The sequence below is a fragment of the Micromesistius poutassou genome, assembly GCF_964030765.1.
Source record: "Micromesistius poutassou genome assembly, chromosome: 22".
Lineage (NCBI taxonomy): Eukaryota > Metazoa > Chordata > Actinopteri > Gadiformes > Gadidae > Micromesistius > Micromesistius poutassou.
Window position 1 is genome coordinate 7350229 of NC_140292.1, and position 19503 is coordinate 7369731.

At 44.6% G+C, this 19503-nt stretch overlaps 1 protein-coding gene across 1 annotated transcript; it reads left to right on the forward strand.

The window, feature by feature from the left end:
* Positions 1–869: 869 nt before the first annotated feature.
* On the forward strand, positions 870–3178 carry LOC311367340 (eukaryotic translation initiation factor 4E-binding protein 2-like). The gene is made up of 3 exons (XM_084486167.1): positions 870–1166; positions 2239–2412; positions 2497–3178. Exons 1-3 carry the CDS (start codon positions 1010–1012, stop codon positions 2526–2528), a joined length of 363 nt encoding a protein of 120 aa, XP_084342293.1. The 5' UTR covers positions 870–1009; the 3' UTR covers positions 2529–3178.
* The last annotated feature ends 16325 nt before the right edge of the window (positions 3179–19503 follow it).

The following is a 19503-nucleotide window of genomic DNA, read 5'->3' on the forward strand; positions in this document are numbered from 1 at the left end:
GTACAATTTTAACTGTTGCAAAGAATAGAGCTCACCTATACTCCTCTAGAATGGATACATGACAATGTAAACGCAATATCATATTACTCTATCCTAAGGAATGCAACTGCGCACACATGCACAAGAAAATACATTTTTATGAAATCTATGTATAAATATATGACAAAATATATTTAATTAGAATGCTATGCACCCTCATAGAGTTGTTATAGATGTTCTTTAGGCATTATGTAGACTAGGTAAACGCCCGCACATCACCGCAAATGTCGAGGCTGTGTAAGTATTATACCTGTTTTCTTTTCTTTTTGTAACGTCCTGGAGAGGAAAAAACAAACGTGAATATGTATACAAGCCCTCTTCAGTTAGAGTCCCTCTGATGAAGAGGCGAAGATATGTATAGATCATCTTACCCTGTACACCAGCTCAAACCATTTACAAGAGTTAATAAACAAATATGTGACATATGTGACGTTTTTGGATGTGTTGTTGCTTTCTATTTTATTTACTTTATGAGGTATTCAACTGTGGATACCTATTTTTATTTTAGATCAAAACCATATATTTAGCTTTTTATGTAACTAGAAAAATAACCGATGGATTGTTTTTGTCTACTGAGTGCAGAACGCTTTTTTTTGTTTGTTTCGTAAATGATCTTACGAGGTTAAACCACCGCCGTTAGGACGTCATGAAATTTGAATATACGTCCTGGACCTACTTTGGGGTCATAGGGTCAGATTTAAAAAAACAAAAAACAACCTCTAGCTTCGATAAACGACAACATCCGCTTAGTGTGACGCCCCCTCTGCGCAGCCAATCACAGGAGGCCCTCCCTCCCTCTTGTTGTTTTGGAGCCACTCGACGCACGTGGCCGTCAGAGGGAATGTGGTGACTCTTGCTGCGAGAGAACAGGGATCGGCTGTGTGACACGACATTCACCTGTACGACAACTCACTTCCGCCCGCAGGAGTGTACCATACAGGTCGTGCGAAGACAACTCGCCTATTTATTTATGGTAAACAGTGGAACGATGTCTGCTGATATGAAGGACACGCCAAGTCGGGATATCCCAGCGCCCACCAGGCGGGTCACCGTCCACGATGCTGCTCACATGCCCCAGGATTACTCGAGTACCCCCGGAGGGACCCTGTTCAGCACCACCCCTGGAGGTAACAAGCATGCTCACTGGACTCAACCGCATTAACCTTGTTATCGGCCGAGTTCATGACCAGGCCAATGGGACTATAATCGGTAGCCTCCAAATGTGGATACGTGTCAAATGTCAACGCAGATCCGTCGATTGTTTTAGTAAACCACCTTTTCACTGACTTAACGGAATAGTAAAGTATCGATGCACGTTGCGTTTCATGTTGGTTTCTAGATGTCAGTAATGTGTATTTGTGAAAATGAGCTAAACACATGCTGCGTATGCTACAGTAGTCGACCGTTCAGTCCCTGTTACAGGTAAATGCACCCGTATCAAGACGGAGTCTACTTTCACGTCACACAGTCTATATCTTTAATGTGTGACGTCAACGTGTCGGACCCGTGGTCAAGGGGCGCATCGCCAGTATAAGTAGCCCTGCCATCCTATTTATAGGTGCGACCCATGTGACTTGGTACTACAGCATACAGGTGTGGAGCCGAAGAACAACATGTTTACTAATTTACAATTCGTCATAGATGACATTAGAAGATAATGTTTATGGCTTAGATAAGGCGTGGACTGTTCCTCTTTAGGCTTGCACGAACAGATTTTTGTTTTGGTATTGGTAAACCCAATCCACATGCACCTAATTTAGTGTATATGTTATGCTATTGACCGTCCATTGACTCCACTCCTCCACTTCAAGAAGACCAAAATTCTAGCATTGTTGACTGCAATTCGTATGTTGCAACACAGGTGTAGCTTACTTTCTCAGTAAACTTCTCAGCACTAGATCGGGCTGCAGCCAAGATGCTGAACAGTTAACTGGCATATGCAGTACCAGCCCTGGTTCGAGTTTTAAAGCTGTTGCAACGTGATGGAGCTTGACTCGTTCACCTCTACCTGTTTTGTGTTTAGCACACGGCACGGTTGAACTGATATACAGAAGGGCACACACACATGCAACGTTAAACACCGTCGTTTGGGAGGGGTAAGGGTTGACTGTGTGAATGTCGTTCCTGTTCTCTGAAGCTCAGTAATAAAGTTAGTAATAAAAGTCATTGCGTTAATCATTTTTTACATTTTCGCTCCAGGAACCAGAATTATCTATGACCGGAAGTTCCTCCTTCAGTGCCGGACATCTCCTTTGGCGCGGACTCCCCCGAGCCTGCCTGACATCCCGGGAGTCACCAGCCCCCGCAAAGCGGCTGACGTAATAAATACCTCTAGCTGCAGTACCCATGTCCACCACCGGGAAGGCAGCGCTGGTAAGACGCTTTCCATCAATGCCCTCACGTTTAAATGTGTGATTTCAGTTTGACCTAACTTTGACCTTTTGCTTTTCTTTTTAGGTGATGATTCCCAGTTTGAAATGGACATTTAAAGTTCTGAACTGATGGACAAAAAAATAAATCCTGCCAATTTAAAGTATGAGTAGCATATATTTGCCCATACTAAACAAGTGCTATGCCATATAACACACTATGTAGCCTACTCTAAAAGGCTAAGAATTAAGTTGGAAGGTAAAAAGTGTGGACTTTTTAAATGTTGGATGTAAGTTTGAAGGTAGGCAAGGTACTAATGTGATGGTGTTCAACAGTTTGTTGGGTAGCACAGATGGGTAGCACGGCATGCCTTTTTATAATCAAATACTATTTTTTTACATGTATGTATGTGTTTTCATTCTGGAGGAGGCTGCATCAACAGGCTGTTCTGAGGTTTGTTTTTGTCTTATAATTGTTTAAAATCTTAACGCTGTATTGAGTGTATTTAGTTATTAATGTCATAATAAATGGCCAAAACAAGAATGATCCAATTGGTTACAAATATAGTCAGACACATCCAATGTGTAGAGCAGGGACCTTGCGTATGAGTTGTTAGCAGATGTTTCTGACAAAATACACATTTGTTTTTGACCAAAATATTTAATGATGAATAGAAATGTATTCATACAAAACATTATTCTATCATGAGTGTGTGTTTGTTTCTGATTGTTTTCAATTCACAAATCATAAATCTCAGATGACACACAAATCTCAGACCGTTTTTGCGTCTTTGTTTTATAGTCACAGTTGACGTTGTGTTTTAACCTGCTATAGACGTAGATATTGGAATCACAGGTTGCAACGTGAGGCCTTGTGTCGGTTGGTTCAGATGCCTTGTATTCGGTGGGGGGAAAGGAGTGAGTGACACAGAACAAGCCGTTCTGGTATGTCAACAACGAAGCCAGAACAAATTCCTCATCAGCCTTGGTCTGGTCACAGATGGTAGTTCTCACAAGCTCTGTACCAGAGTGGGTTTATTAAGAGAGAGCATAACCTAACACAGAAACTATTATCAGTGGTCAAAGCTAAATGATGATAGGTGTATGTGCTGTATGAGATCTTTAACATTATGCACACAATTTTAACCTCATTGAATGGTAGTGACTGATCATTACATTAAGTTAGCAAATCAGATATGAAATAGACACGGTGCGAAAATATGAAAATATTAAATGTTTTATTAAATACAGCAAACAGTACAGCAAAAAATACATATGGGTTAATATGACCTAAAAATAGCAGGAGCGCTAAAATGTTAGCTCCGTGGTTAGCTCTTTACAGCGTGGTCCTCATAGAGGGAGGTCCCGCCCCTCAGGGTGCATGGAACAGAAAAGTGCCCGTTTATGGACAGCTCCATTCGGTCCTACAGTGCTTAGGTTGGTGATTCTGGCCTGATTGTGTTATCGACAAGTTTTAACGAGGCAGTCCACAGAACTTTCCCTGATTAATGGCCAGGATGGGGTTGAACAATACATGGCCTAAAACGGCACGTTTGCAACTCAATCAGCACCTTTTATAGGCCTATAGTCTACTTTTAGCGTTGATCATTTATAATGGGTAGTCCACTTCAAACGGTAGCACAAACTCAAACCTTTAAAAAAAAGTTTTTAAATAATATATTTTAATCGTGACTTTAACGTTTCTCCTGCAATATCCAATATGGACCCTGACACCAGTACTGTAAACTTTCATCTCCTCACCGATTGTCGCCGTCCAACATTTAAGTGCCAAAGGGAGGTTTGTGTGTAGCGTCTGTCGTCCATTTTTGCAGTTTTTGACTCTTTAAAGGGACAGTGTTCCTCGCAGCATAAAAATATCCAATGAAGGCCGTGGGTCAGTGGCATCCGCACTGCTCCACCACCATGTCCTCGTGGTGCCTCATCACCATCTTGCCGTTCTCGTAGTAGAGCATGGAGAGCGGCGCCAGGCGCGTGGGCACGCAGGACGGGCACGGGGCCTTCTCCGGGTGATGGAGCTTCAGGAGACTCTGGAAACACAACAACAACAAAGAGTTAGTGTCAAAATAAAGGGAGTGACAAAACAGTTGGCGGCGCTGTGACGTCCCAGATGAGACTAATCAAATGCTTCCAAACAACTTCATTGAATTCATTGCAAGACACAAAATGCATTTGTGTGAAGAAATGCACGGGCTTCCTCTTACCTGCATGTAGGCGTGGTTGGTCGGCGTGTACGTCTCGTCCAGGGGGCTGGGACAGGCGCCCTCGCAGCGGTACGCATTGTACCCCTTGGGGTACACGATCCACTCGCTCCAGCCGATCTGACCGAAGTCCACCCACATGTCCACCTTCCGGCACAGCTGGCCGGGCCTCTCCTCCGCGGCCGGAGCTGGGGCGGGCGGTGCGGGGTCGGGGACTGCCTGGTGCACCTGACCTCTCTGGCCCTGCTGGTGCTGGTGCTGGTGCTGGTGCCCATGGTTCTGCTGGTGCTGGTGCCTCTTGGCCCGGTGGACCGACCCGCTGCCGGGGGCCCGCGCCGGCCCGCCCTCCCTCTCCAGGCTCACGTACTTGGACTGCTTGGCGGTGTGGATGAGCGTGTTCGCCCGCCCGCCCCCGGAGACGGGGCTCTGCTTGGAGAACACCACCAGCATCACCTGGTGGGCGGGCGCGTGCGCCACCCTCCCCTCCTCCACCTCCTCCTCTTCCTCCTCCTCCTCTGGCTTCCCCCGCTGCTCCTGCCAGCGGACCAGCAGCTCCGTCATGTTGAACACCTTCCAGGAGGAGGTGGAGGCCATGGAGGCCGGGCGGGCCCTCAGACGGCCCAGGAGCACGGCGCGGCCGGCCCCCCGCGGGGAGGAGTGGTAGAGGGCCAGGGTGGCCCGGGCGGACTGGGAGAAAGCGGGCAGGCGGAGGCGCAGCTCAGAGCGCTGGACGTTCTCGCTGTCGGAGATGGAGGACAGGTCGAAGGTCACCGACCATCTCTCTCCTCTCTGCTGGCAAGCTGAGGGGTGCAAAGAGGCAGGACCCGTTAGTGGTGACTAACACCCCCCCCCCTAGCTTATGAATCCATTAATAAAAGGAAATAAAATACAGAAAAGTGTGTTCTTCTTACCTTTGGCGACGAGGTTGATCACAGCGTCCGCCTGGTGCAGGCCGGGGTTGTCCTCGTGCCGGACCCCCGCCGCGGGGCCAAGCGCCAGGTCCTTGGTGGTCACGTGCTCGGCCCGCAGCGTGCGGTACAGCTGCATCATGTACAGCGGCAGCTTGTTGCCGCGGCCGCTACCGGACGACTGCGGGAGACCGCGCATCCGATGGAGCACCGCGTCGCTGCGGTGGCTCCCGAAGAAGGGATCCGTGGCAACTCCAACACGAACTACATCCGTCAGAAGAGCGCAGAGAAAAAGCAAAGTAATTCCGTGCATGGTGCCAAAGTATGGTCCCAAGTGTGAGGCAGTAGTCAGTAAAGTAATAGCAGTAGTAGTAGAAATAGTAATAGTAATTCCAAATTGTGCGTATTAATCCCTCGGATAAACACTCCAACTCCTCTCTCAGGTGTATAGTCAGGAACTCCTTCTCTCAGGTTGTCTGCGGGAGACTGACTGAGCTGTGGTGCGGTGGGCTGGTTTTATAGTAGGTGTCATCCATCGGCCCTTGTGCCTACTTCTGTCAAACGATAAGTGCTGGAGAAGAGCGTGTGATCCGCGGGAGAACAGAGAGAGAGAGAGAGAGAGAGCTGTCATAAGCAGGTCGTTGTGTATCGAAACCCATCGGTCTTTGGTGTGGCCGGTGTGTGTGAGCACTGTTAATTGACGTGCTGATTGTTGTTGTGTTGGATATTAGAGATCCCTTTGATAAGAGAGCAGGACAATAATATTAGTTAAGAAGATGACTCGCTTCAGCAAAGTTCTGTGATTAATGGGCCACTAGCCCTGGAGTTAATCATGAATGGGCCTCTGGGGCTGGATGATGATGGGATAACTGTTGTGTCAATATACGCTACTATATACCTTTGGTGGGATAATGTACATTGATGAAGTTGTCCATTCAATATTGTACACGTTTAATGATAAATCAACAACCACGTGATAAATAAACCTGGGCCTATTTGTATATCATTTTTCTGTTATTAAATAAATTTAAAAATATATATTTTTGTTCAGTTCAACATTGGCTAATATATTAACAATAAAACAAAACCAATAATACCAGGAAAGGAAATAATAATAAAATATGTATGTCGATGCAGGCTTATGATTGAATAAGGCTAATAATAACAATAATTATAGCAAGAAAAATGTATTTTACGTTATAATATGAGCTTCTTCTTTGTGTTTTGGTCATAAAGAATATTGTAAATGCATCACAATATTAGCATGTTGTTACTGTTATTAATAATATGATCTTTAATGAGTCTTATGATATATGTATATGCTTTGTTAATTTACTTTATTGTATTGTAACATAGCAGTGGTTTAGGGAGTCCAATTCCTGATGTAAATATGTAAGTCCCATGATTCTGATTCTGTTGCTAATTCACATGGTATTCCAAGTAAAAAGATCAGCCACAAATACGTTAAACATAAGTACAAGGTCATCAATCACAACTACAAAGACGTCAAACACCACTACAAAGACACAACGACATTAAACATAACTACAAAGGCATCAAAGCCAACTAAAAATACATTAAACACAACTACAAAGAAATTATACACAACTAAAAATACATTAAAACGATCTACAAATACATTAAACCTAACTACAGAGACATTTAACACAACAAACAATACATTAAAACGAACTACAAAGACATTAATGACGCAGCTACAAAGAAAGTAAACAACTGCATTTAATATTAATGGGCGTGGACGAAGGTGCACTGATTATTTTTTCTCCAGACTCTTCTTTTTCAATCCTTTGATTTAAGAACACTTATCCAATGGTTTTGATTGAAGTCCTGAATCTTTCTTCGCATTAGGTGGTGAAGAATGAATGAATGGTAGAAACGAATTCTCTACCAGCACATGCCGTCAGGCTGAATGTTATTTTGATGCAGACCCGTTCATATGATATCGGTTCTTTGTTGACTAGTAACGTGACTGTTTTCATGTGTGTCTGCTCTTACTGGTGTTGTGTACTATTTTACCTTCTCCGTGGTGAGGTGTTGCTTGTAAATACGCATTACACCACCTATATCCTCCAGCAGGGGGCACTGTGGGGTTATAATTGCGCAGCACCAGCTAATGACCATGGTAAGGTGCCAATGAATTTATATCTTAACCAACAATGACATAACGTCAAATTTATAGGCTGTATTCCAGTAAATTTCAAATGGCTACTCACATAGAGTATGGTTTGTAATTGTAATTGTGGCTACCGGATTATCTGATAGATCAAACCAGATGACGACACAATTTCTCGTTCAGCACGTTATCCAAACTTGACCCTGTTGAAATGCCAATTTCCGTGACCCTGTGTGAATAGAACATGGCTAGGAATGATACCAGCCGCTAAATGGCAACGCATGCCGTTATCATGCACTGCGCACAGCCATTACGCGCACGGACATTACGCAAAAAAACATTACGCGTTTGCGCACTTGTGATCTGTTTTAGACTTAACCTATGCGTTTATTTTCTTTCTGTGCACTGAGTTCATAGTGCCATTGAAAATATACTAATCCCATCGAATATATGAAACGTTTTGAACCCCCGTGTATCTCCGGGGAATAGATTGATTGAAAGAAACATGATGAGGGGCAAACTGTTAGATTCTCAGATGTCCTGAGATGTCCTGATGTCCTGCGGGCCTCAGTCGTATGTTATGACGACCTTGCTATGCCCATGTGGGTCTCAACTTGGCGTGGTGCTGGCACAGCCCCACAGTGTTTTTCCCTATATAGTGTGAATGTTATTTAATGTAAATATTCACTGCGACAACAAGTGGGACAATTATAAAATGTCATCAATGTGGCATTCGACGGTCGAGGGACCAATAAGATAGTTTAGTTTAGTTAAAGAACTAGTGACAAGTTGCCAACAACGCCACCCCAGGAATTTCACCTGGAGAGTTAGATTAACCTAAGTTAAAGCACACAAGTTCGTTACTAATGAAAGCTTGAGACTGGGTCCGGCAAATTCAATTCCTTTTTAATTAACAATATATATAATCTTTAAACATGACTTCTCAACAAAAATATGTTCACACAACCACACTAAAGTACACACACACACACACACACACACACACACACACACACACACACACACACACACACACACACACACACACACACACACACACACACACACACACACACACACGGGGAGGGCAAATAACTAAATGGGGTTTAAATCAGGGTTAAATCGCTTCAACCCACAACTTAAACAACCCCAATAAATGCAAACAAAAGAAAACTAACAAAGAAATTAAATCAAAAGTAATGGAGATTTATCCAAACTGATAAATCCAAATAAGTAAGTAAAGCAATTAAGCCAAACCAAAATAACTAAGAAAACTAATTAAACCAAAACAAACATGCAAAGCAACCCACAAAACACAAATAATATCATCAATAAGATCAGTTAGAAGTCGGCTAAATTAATAGATTAAGATAATGAGACTGAGGATGAGGCAGCAATCACCATACTCGGTGGCAGGTACAGCACAGTAGGAGATGCAGAGTAGGATGGATGTGTTGGCTATATAAACCAGTGGACAAAACAGCAGCCGGCCAACAGCAGCGGCCAACAGCAGCGTGAACGTGCTGGCAGAAACCGCCCACACACACACACACGTCAACCCTGCCATAGAAAAATACATTTGTTCTAGAGGCTGAACAACAACTGTAGTAACTTGAGTTAGCGTCATCTTATCCACATACCGTCAGGAGTTGAATGAACATCAATGGGGAGGAAGGGGATCACTTGCACCGAGCAGCACAATTACAAGTGCAACTCGATCAATCAGCTGATCGCTCCCCGCTGCAACAGGTGGAGGAGGAAAACACTCGCACGCCCTACAACTGTACGGGAGAGGGAAGACCCGGCCAATGAACTGCCTGAGGGATGGAAGCCAATGTTGAGGACTTGTGCAAAGTTTAGAAGGTACACAGATGCACACAACTACTACATACCAAACAACGGCGAGCTGCACGATCCAGCTAAAAGGCGATCAGGTGAGGCGGCCAGGTGCGGTGATAACAGGAGGCGGGGCAGCCAGCTCCCAGGCAAGAGGGCTCCCAGTGCACAACCACTCACCTTTATAGGCAGCGCACCCAACAGTGATAGGCCGGTACTCAGCACTAATTAAAGGCCCATACTGCTACATCAAGTTTCTGCAATGCGAACGACTACTTCCAACTTCCATCTCCACGCCGTCACTCAAAGTCCAGCAGCGAGCAGCTATCACGGAGCCCCTGCTGGTTCCTCGTGCTGCAGGCAGGGACTCGTTCCCGCCCTGATTCAATGAGCCAATGACCTTTCTTAACATCTTTTTGCCGCGCAATCCGTTGGCCTCCATAATCAGCAGCCGTTTAGGATTTTTTTCATTTGCATTTATATTGAAGGGTTTGTGATGAGAGATGTCGTTATAGTGACAGCAGCTGTCTACTCTAGAGACCAAAGTCAGATGAGTGCATGTTGGATTGAAGAGGTGGTACGCGTAGCCTACCACTGGTGGTACGCGAGCGTTCTCTAGTGGTACGCGGAGTATGAACGATTGTTATTTTTTTTAAAAGTTGAAGCAGAGCTGGGTTCACCGTAACTCTCACGGGTTCACCGTGTGACACACGCTTTTCAAAAATCGCTTTTCAAAATCCCGATCGCATTGTTGACGGTTCATTTATTACATAAATGAACTGGCTACAACAATGAAACAATAAATTATTTACAATGCTCCGAATGAGCACATGTGTGATGGCCGTGCAGTGTTTCCCACACATAGGCCAATGTGTGGCGCTGCGCCACAGATTGAACAACGAGCGCCACAAATTGATTCCGCTTTTCTTATTTATTTTTACTTGAACGCGTTTTTTAAATGTAACTCCGCCAGCCCGTAATCGCGCCCCCGTAATGCTGCCAGTCCGACATGTTCCCATTCCGACAGTCCTGTGCGCGTATGCAAATTAGCCATGTGCGCCAAACAGAAGAAGGGCCCTATCTTGCGCCCGGCGCAATTGACTTTCTACACCGACGCATGTGTCGTTGCTAGTTTGCACCCGGCGCAAAGCTGATTTTCCCCCGCAGCAACCAGGCACCACTACACTTGCATGTTAAATATTATGATGTCAAAGATTATGCATACGTGTGAAACTGCATAGAAATAGCGTGTGGATTGTGGAAACCTTTTTTTTTCCATAGGGCTGCATGAATGAACATGAATGAAGTAGGTAGTAAGCTATGCCATGCGTTAAAATAATAATAGGCTAATAATAACAATAATACATTCGAGAAAGTATATTCCAGGCTTCCAAAACAAAATCTAGTTTTAGGGTAGGCCTAAATTATTGGTTAAATGATTTGGGAAAGAACAGCTGATACAGCGGTAAATTGTAGGCCTACTTTTAAATCAATGCATCTGCAAACACCGTACAGCAAACACATATGTTCTTGACAAAGACATCGTGTACAAGCCCATTACTTTTAGGATTGATCGTGAGAAAACATAGTTTTACCGCGAGTGAGTGTTTAAAATAATGAATGAATGCGGGTGATGCTTGGTGCGCGTGTGTGTGCACACCCATCTGTCTAAACACACGCAAATTAAACACGTAAGTGTATGAGAAGGACATCGAGTCAGTCGACCTGCGATAAGCAGCTGATTCTGAACGAACTCGTCTTCGAGATGGACTTGTTCTAACGCATTTTTAATCAATGAAATGTTAACACAACAGTATATATCTGACCATTTAATTTTCGGGGAATTTTAGGGGAAGCCGAGCTTCCCTTGCAGTCGAGAAGTCGCCACTACGAAAGAATGCAATGTATCCAACTAGCGGGATCTAAACAAACTAAGCTCCCGCGAATTACTACAATGCAGAAGTAGTGGAGAATGGCGAAACACAGCAACACAGCCTACTCTCAACCAAAATAAAACTAATCGCCGCCCGGTGCAGCAGTGTGAACTGCCCAGTTTTTAGAACGTCTCAGCCCGTCTCGTCGCAAGGAGTTGCGAGTTGCAAGCAGTTGCGTCGCGGATCTTTGGTCTGAACTGGGCTTTAGCATTATAAGCAGTGGCGGTTTTAGGCACGGGCGAAAAACGAGACACACGAGAAAGAAAATGATCCGCATTTTCTATTAACGATAATGTTTTTGAAATTTTTTGAAAATTTGAAATAAATTTATGACATACATTTATGTGAGGACTAGGCTTGGCGGAACCTTCTGATGGTACAATTGTTGCTGACAGATGGATTTATTTGAAACACCGCTCAAGTTAGCCTGACAGTTAACCTGCTCCCGACCAGGTTAGTTTAGTCGGATAAATTGCCATGGTTACTTAGCGGAGATTCCCTTAAGTCACGTTCATGGAACGCAACTCTAGCTGAAAGAAGCCCGGCTAAGCGAAATAAGCCCGGCTTTGCGCTTAGCCTGGTTGATGGAATACCCCTCCGGGAGCGGTAGCTCTGACTGACAGACAATTTTTTGGTTGCGGGGTGTGATGGACTTTGTGCCGCACCTCGCCCTCTCTGCGGGACTGCCAAGGAGAATGCGCAATGGGAACGCGATTTGATTGGACATGTCAAAACAACACGATTGACAGCTGTGCTATTACAGATTATTGATTGGATAGGCCCACACATTCAAACTAACGAATAGTCGTCTATTATTTGGTTGTTTTGGCTCCTCTTTATTTGTATTAATAATATTAGTCTGTATTATGAATAGGTGTAGGCCTATAGCTGATATATCTTTGGGAATGAGCTCACAAAGTGAAAGGTCCATTTCATTTTCAACATTTATGAGCATGCCTGACTTGAGCCTGCTCAGGTCATTCCTGTGAGAAGCCAGATCGTCTGACTGGCTGGCCTAATCCATAGTGACACCACTTCAGAAACAGACGTTGAATGACGCTGAGGGTGACATTTCGGAATAACACGCATTTAAAAATGATTATTTAGCAGATTTGGATAAGCAACATGGCCTATATATACCCCTATTGGCTTAGCTAACAATTATTCTTACTATAATGCTAATGCTAATTATGATAATGATTCTGATTATTATTCATACCAATGTATTGTGATATGAACATCAACAACTCAGCCACTGAATGCAATTCTGTTACCACCACTATGACTAATAGATAATAATAACAACAAAGGTGTGCAGTAGTAGTAGTTGTACAGCAATTAGATAGGAGGACATATGAGAGAGTAGGAGGGTTATGGTCCGGCCATTAGTGGTCTGTGTTCTCCTGCGTCTCCTCAGAGCAAAGATGAAAGCCTGGCTCTGTGTCCAAGATCAAAGCACTTGTCCTTTGTGTTGATGGCCTCCAGTACTTAACCCGTGAACATCTGACCTCCAGAAGGCCTCTCTCTCTCTTTGAAAATGTTTGGCTAAAGTGGCAACTTTGTTGTTCCTAATGAGATACCTATGGTTTGTCAATTACCGTCATCATTATGCGTGAAATGGTTTTCATTGAATGGATCTTTTCTCAGTGCAGGCTTTTTGTTGGTTCTGTGGACCGCGATTATGAAAACAAACGCAGGCTTTTTTTTCGCAAACTTTTTTTTTCATTTATTTATTTAATATCTCTTTCATGATATTAGTGGGATATTATGGTAAGGGCTGACCCCATGCTAACTCAGTTACACTCACAGAAATATTTAACCCTAACTTTTAAGATTTATGTAAAATAATTACATGACAAAGGTTTATGTATTCAGTATTAATATAATTTATTGAATTTAAATTAACATTAATCAGATTATGTATTCAGAATACATTAAGTATATTTGTTTGAATTACATAGTAATTAGGTTACCTATTGAAGATGATTAATGTGTATGTGTTTGAAATACATAACAAGCTTAAATTCAAACAAAATGCATTAGATTTATGTATTTTTGTGATTAATATCCAATGAATTGTTCTATTTTCCATTGAACAATATCTCAATGCAATCAGACCACCTTCTTGATTCAACTAATTTATTAACAATAAAGCAAACCTCTTCTCTTCACCCAGACACAGGCAGACACAGTACTCAGCAGGTAGTGTAGCTCTTCAACCAAGTCATCTACTACTGTAGATGGAACATGAAAAATGTTTTCTAACTTCAATAGAACAGAGGCAAGTTAGGAAGGTTAAACAAAGTTTTAACTCATCACTTCATCTCTTCCAGGTTGTGAACGTACAACAACGCTATATGGTTATCGGCATGTATGGCCGTTCTCTTCCTGTACTCATTCATTTAGGGTGATCAGATGGTCGGCACGCTAAAATGTTCAACCACTATGAAATGTCCCCTGTTGTCAGCGATTACACAACCAACGTGGTCTTATTATAGCCCGATCATTAACTAAAAGCCACATAGAAAGAATAAAGCATCCAGCGTATGATTTTAACAATGTATGAGGGTATAGGCAGCAGCTGGAATGCTGATGGTAACCAACGGACGAGTGTAACCGCGACCCACCGGTAATTCATCCAAGTAGATATTACTTAGGCCTACTTACTTTTCTTCCACGCAATCCACCCAACCTGCAGATTATCCGCGGTGTCCGCCCGGGTATGACCGCCAACCGCACATCTCTACTAGTCCTTACTTTAGTTATTTATTTACTAGTTAGTAAACACTGCGCGTGAGCTCCAGCTGTTCATGCGATTCCCTCTCGCAACTGGTGGCGGGGTTCCCTCCATGTCAACAATGAATACGTCATTGCGATTCCCCCAAAAATTCTGGCATGCCAAACTTTTCGTCGTGGGGTTTTCAAACGTTGCAGACGAAAAAAATCGCAGATCGCAAGCATGTCACATTACAAGACCTCGTCTCGTCGCCGACTTTTCAAAATCGTGTACGACTTGCAAATTTGTCTGCGACGAACGAATCGGGGCAAAATCGGGCTGAAATCGTGTAGTCTGAACCAGCCATAAGGCACTGTAGATATAGTGTTCATGAGAATGAGATGGACACAAGTTCAAGGTCACAATGACCTCAAGATCTTTGACTCCCTAAAAGCCTGGAAAACAAAACAAAAAGTCAAAAAGTTACATTATGTATAAATGGGGTTGTACATTCAATGATCATCAACTATTTAAGTATGATAAAAAGTGGTGTTTGAGCATTGTTTATCACAATGAGGGTCGTGTTAAAGAATCTCAATGACATTTTTTACCGTGTTTGTGGGTACTCGGTGCCGTAAAGAACGGCATGTTGTGTCACATTGCTTAAAAGTAATACTTGTAATTTGTAATGGTGCACATGAAACATAAGAGAGTAACTAGTTGTTGTTTATTTTAATTATTAAAAAAAATTATGGTCCAAAAAGGTCAAAAGGTGAATTTTTTTTTAATTTATTTTTATTTTTTGGACCTGCGTGCGCAGGTTTTGTTTTAGAAGACCATGAAGAAACATCTCCACATTTATTCTGAACCTGCCTTCCATTCATCTTTGAGGTTTCTGCTACTGCAGTATTTCAACCAGCCACAGGGTGGTGCTGTTGGGGAGCGGTTCACTTTCTGAAACGCTGTCAGTGTCACACCTGTGACACCAATCCAGTCCTGAGATGAGATGGGGGGAGGGGGGGGCTGTTGTGTTGTGTGTGTGTGTTCATATAAACCCACAGAATTCAGGCTGACAAGACCATCAGCTGTTGGTAGCGGTAACCGTGTCGCTCTACTGCTTGCGTTTCCCTCGGCGGGGTACATGTCTCCGCCGCCGCCTTTAGATGACCTCTTCTTCTTCCCGCCGGCCCTCTTCCCCTTCTCCTTCCCCGCCCCACGGCCGCCGTACAGCTGCTGCGGGGTGTAGGACTCGTGCTTGAAGTGCGACGTGCGCGGCTCCGTCGCCGCCGCTCCCCAGTTCAGCCGGTTGGGGTTCTTCTTGTTCCTGTTCCTGTTCCTGCTCTTCTTCGCCGCCTTCTCTTCCCCGCCCCGGGGGAAGCACTCCTCCTCGTAGAACGTTTCTGCGGTGTGGCGGCGGCGGCGGTGGAGGAGGAGAAGGAGGGCGGAGCCTTGGTGGCGGGGACGTCCCGCTTGGGCTTCCACTGGTTGGCGGCGTCGCTGACGGGCGTCGGCTTCAGCTTGGCGGACATCTTGGTCTTGAAGACGACGGCCGGCCGGGGCGGGGCGTGGGTGTGGGTGGGGGTGGAGCTGGAGCCGGGCGTGGGGACCCTGGCGGAGGAGGGGCGGGTGTTGGCGTTCTCCTGCTGCCGGTGGTGGTTCTTCTTCTTGTAGTCGTGGTAGTGGCTGGTCCTCTGCCTCTTCTTCGTTGGTCCCGGGGCGGCGGGGGGGTTTGGGTGTGGTGCCGAGCAGGCCGGCTTCCTCAAGTTCTGGACGGGGGGGGAAAAGTAAATAAAATCACAACGTTATTCAGTGGCATTTTAAAACTAGTGGGGGTCAGGGTGCTGTGTGTCAGAGGAGAAGAGAGAGACAGAGCTTACCTTTGACCACTTCACCCTGTGCTCCCTCTGGTTGAAGTCGACGGGAGTGTCGTAGTGGTTGATGAAGGGCGTGCTGGGGTAGGTCCCATTATACATCCGACGCTGTGTACATGCCTGAGACACACACAACACACACACACACGCCTATTACTGATCTTGCAAAAAGGGCACACGCTCGCTATATTTTTTGATGATATTCATCTTTAGATTATAAATTTGATTCATTATGTGCTTTGGAGAAAATGAAGAAAGGGAGAGCAGGGTAAAGAGATAGAGGGAGGGGCGAGAGGAGAGGATGCTGCGGTGCGGACTGAAGCGGCGACTCACGTGGCCAAAGTGGCCCTTTCTGGAGCAGTTGTAGCAGTAGGCGGGCGTCCTGCCCTGGTCCTCTTCCTCAGAGTGCTGCGGAGGACCTTTCCTTGGCTGTAGTGAGCAGGGGAGAGAGACAGCGAGCAGGGGAGAGAGACAGAGAGCAGGGGAGAGAGACAGAGAGCAGGGGAGAGAGACAGAGAGCAGGGGAGAGAGACAGAGAGCAAGGGAGAGAGACAGAGAGCAGGGGAGAGAGACAGAGAGCAGGGGAGAGAGACAGAGAGCAAGGGAGAGAGACAGAGAGCAGGGGAGAAAGACAGAGAGCAGGGGAGAGAGACAGCAAGCAGGGGAGAGAGACAGAGAGCAGGGGAGAGAGACAGAGAGCAGGGGAGAGAGACAGAGAGTAGGGGAGAGAGACAGAGAGCAGGGGAGAGAGACAGAGAGAAGGGGAGTTTGATTTTCAACTGCTGTATTTTGGTGTTGAGCCTGTGTCCATCCAGATTCATGAGGATTTTCTGGACAAACTCAAAAGTGTATTTCAGGTTGTCTGGGAAACTAAGATCCAGAGCATAGATAAGCCCAAACAGCATGATGAAAGCCATTGTAGCACTTCCGACATTGGTGAGGACTTCAATGACGACTCCAATGTCATCTGTCTCCTCAAACTGACGGACTGTGTGAATTCCCATAACTGTGGCAACAATGTCGTCAAGTTGTATTCGCTCGCTGCAGGCAGAATAGGACCAAAATGGCGCGTGCCTCTGGGTGTGGAAAGAGCTAGACTAAGGGCGTGGTCACCTCACCTGCGCATGCTCCCCTAATTGACATCAATCTTTTTGGGTTGAACGGATAGGTCAGCAGCGTCAGCAGAGACGATGAATACATTTTAAGTTACACGTGTTAAACTATTTTGGTTTTTATTTGAATTAATATATATTTCATTAGACAAATATAATATTAATTTGTCACATCTAAGGAGGGCGTGAATCATTTTTTTGAGTGCAGTGTTGTTAATGAAGTACCCTGATTAGTTTCCTTGTCGTTGGTCCTTTGTGTTTCCGTTTGACTGTCTGATTAATATTTATCGAACCTGGGTTCTCTGTTTGATTCTTGAATTTACACCTTGCCATCTGAAAGTCAAATCTCAAATAATTATTTATGTGTAATATGATTTACAATCATATTCCATGTTCATCTCACACACTAACAGAGTTGGATACATCAATGTAATGATTTCACTACTCTTATATGATTCATGAACCCATCTGAATGATTTCATCTGCCAGCCAGTCCGATAGCTCTTCATATTGCTTCCACACCACCTGCCACCACCACATTTTCTATTTGCTTGCTTTTGTAGGAAGGAAGGAATTATTTTGGGCATCGCTGAAGTGCCCTTTAGCAAAAGTCTGACCCCATCTCCAGCAACAACCCAAATTTGCTGGATATGCCAGGAAGATATTCATGTCAGAGAGAGAGAGAGAGAGAGAGAGAGAGAGAGAGAGAGATGTGTGCATGCAGCACACAGTTTCAAACAAACACACACACACAAAAAAAAACACACACTAACACATACACATTCTTGTGTACGTGTGACTGTCCTCTTATATAAAACAAAATGTCTATTCCATCCAATGTAAAATGCCTTTACACACTAGATACCTGTATTATACCTCAAAGGGTTGAAGCTGAGAATGCAGAGAGAGAGAGTGGGATAGTTGTTTATGTTTTGACAAGTTTTCCTACCTGTCCTTGACTTGAATACACTCTAAAACCCTTATTTCCCTTCGGCGTTTCTCACACACACACACACACACACACACACACACACACACACACACACACACACACACACACACACACACACACACACACACTCCAGTAAACACAGACACACACACCCTGACAAACACACACACACACACACACACATAGACCAACCCACTCATCCACACATACTTACACACACCAACTCCCCCCTCCCTCACACACACACGCACACGCACACACACACACACACACACACACACACACACGCACACACACACACTAAAAGACTGTCATTACAGTGCACCTCTAAACTATTCCAGCCCAATCAGAGGAGATACAGAGGGGCTGATCATGGCTGACGAGGGATCCTCTTGAGTCCTACTCTCTGTCTCCTCCTGCTGATTGCAGCTATCAGAGGCTGTGTGGGTGATGGACAGGCTGAACTCCTCGTGGCTAAACGAGTCCATCGTTCAAGCTGTAAGCCCAGCAGAGCAGTTGTTGGATACAGCCGCTAAATAGCTTCCATAAAGCGGTAATAATACTAGGATATATAGCGAACAGACAGCTTGAATTCAGCCAGTGTTCCATAATACTATAGCTAGAAGATAGCTACCATGATTCTATAGTGATATATAGTGAGATAGCTCTCATACAGCGAGCAAATATCAGAAAGATACACCCACACAGGGCCGAGCTGCATCAATGCACACTGACGAGATTAAACGTTAATGTAATCAGTTACTGTTTTTTACTTTTTATTACCTGCTGTCATGAAAATCGTTTTGTGACAAACCTTTAACGCTTCTTGATTTCCCGGGATAATTTGGGACACTGTTCTCCCTGAAGAGGCCCAGACCATGTTTACCTGAATTATCGGCTGTCTAATGAATATAATTTGCTGTGTCGTTGGACGTGGCCCCCGTCATTAGTTGTTCACTTGTCAACCGAACAATTAGGCGCTCTCCTTCATGTACCAAACTGCTGGGGATATTATACCTCCATTATGGGCTCTTTGGGTTCAAAGTGATGGTTCTTGTTTATCCTGGCCGCTAATTAAAATGAACGATTTTTTAAAGTTTATCTGTGCAACAAATTGAGGCTTGAAGGAACATACAAACATCCATGAACACACCCGCAAGCATGCACACAAACGCACGCACACACACACATACGCACACACACACACACACACACACACACACACACACACACACACACATATGCGAGTGTTGACAGGACCCGTCATCATTATGATGACAGCCTCATTAGGCGGCAGTTTAACATTGGATTGCCATCGGCTTCCAAACAAAGAAACATCTAACACAGCATAAACTTGGGCACACACGCAAACACAAACACGCACGCACGCACACACACACACACACACACACA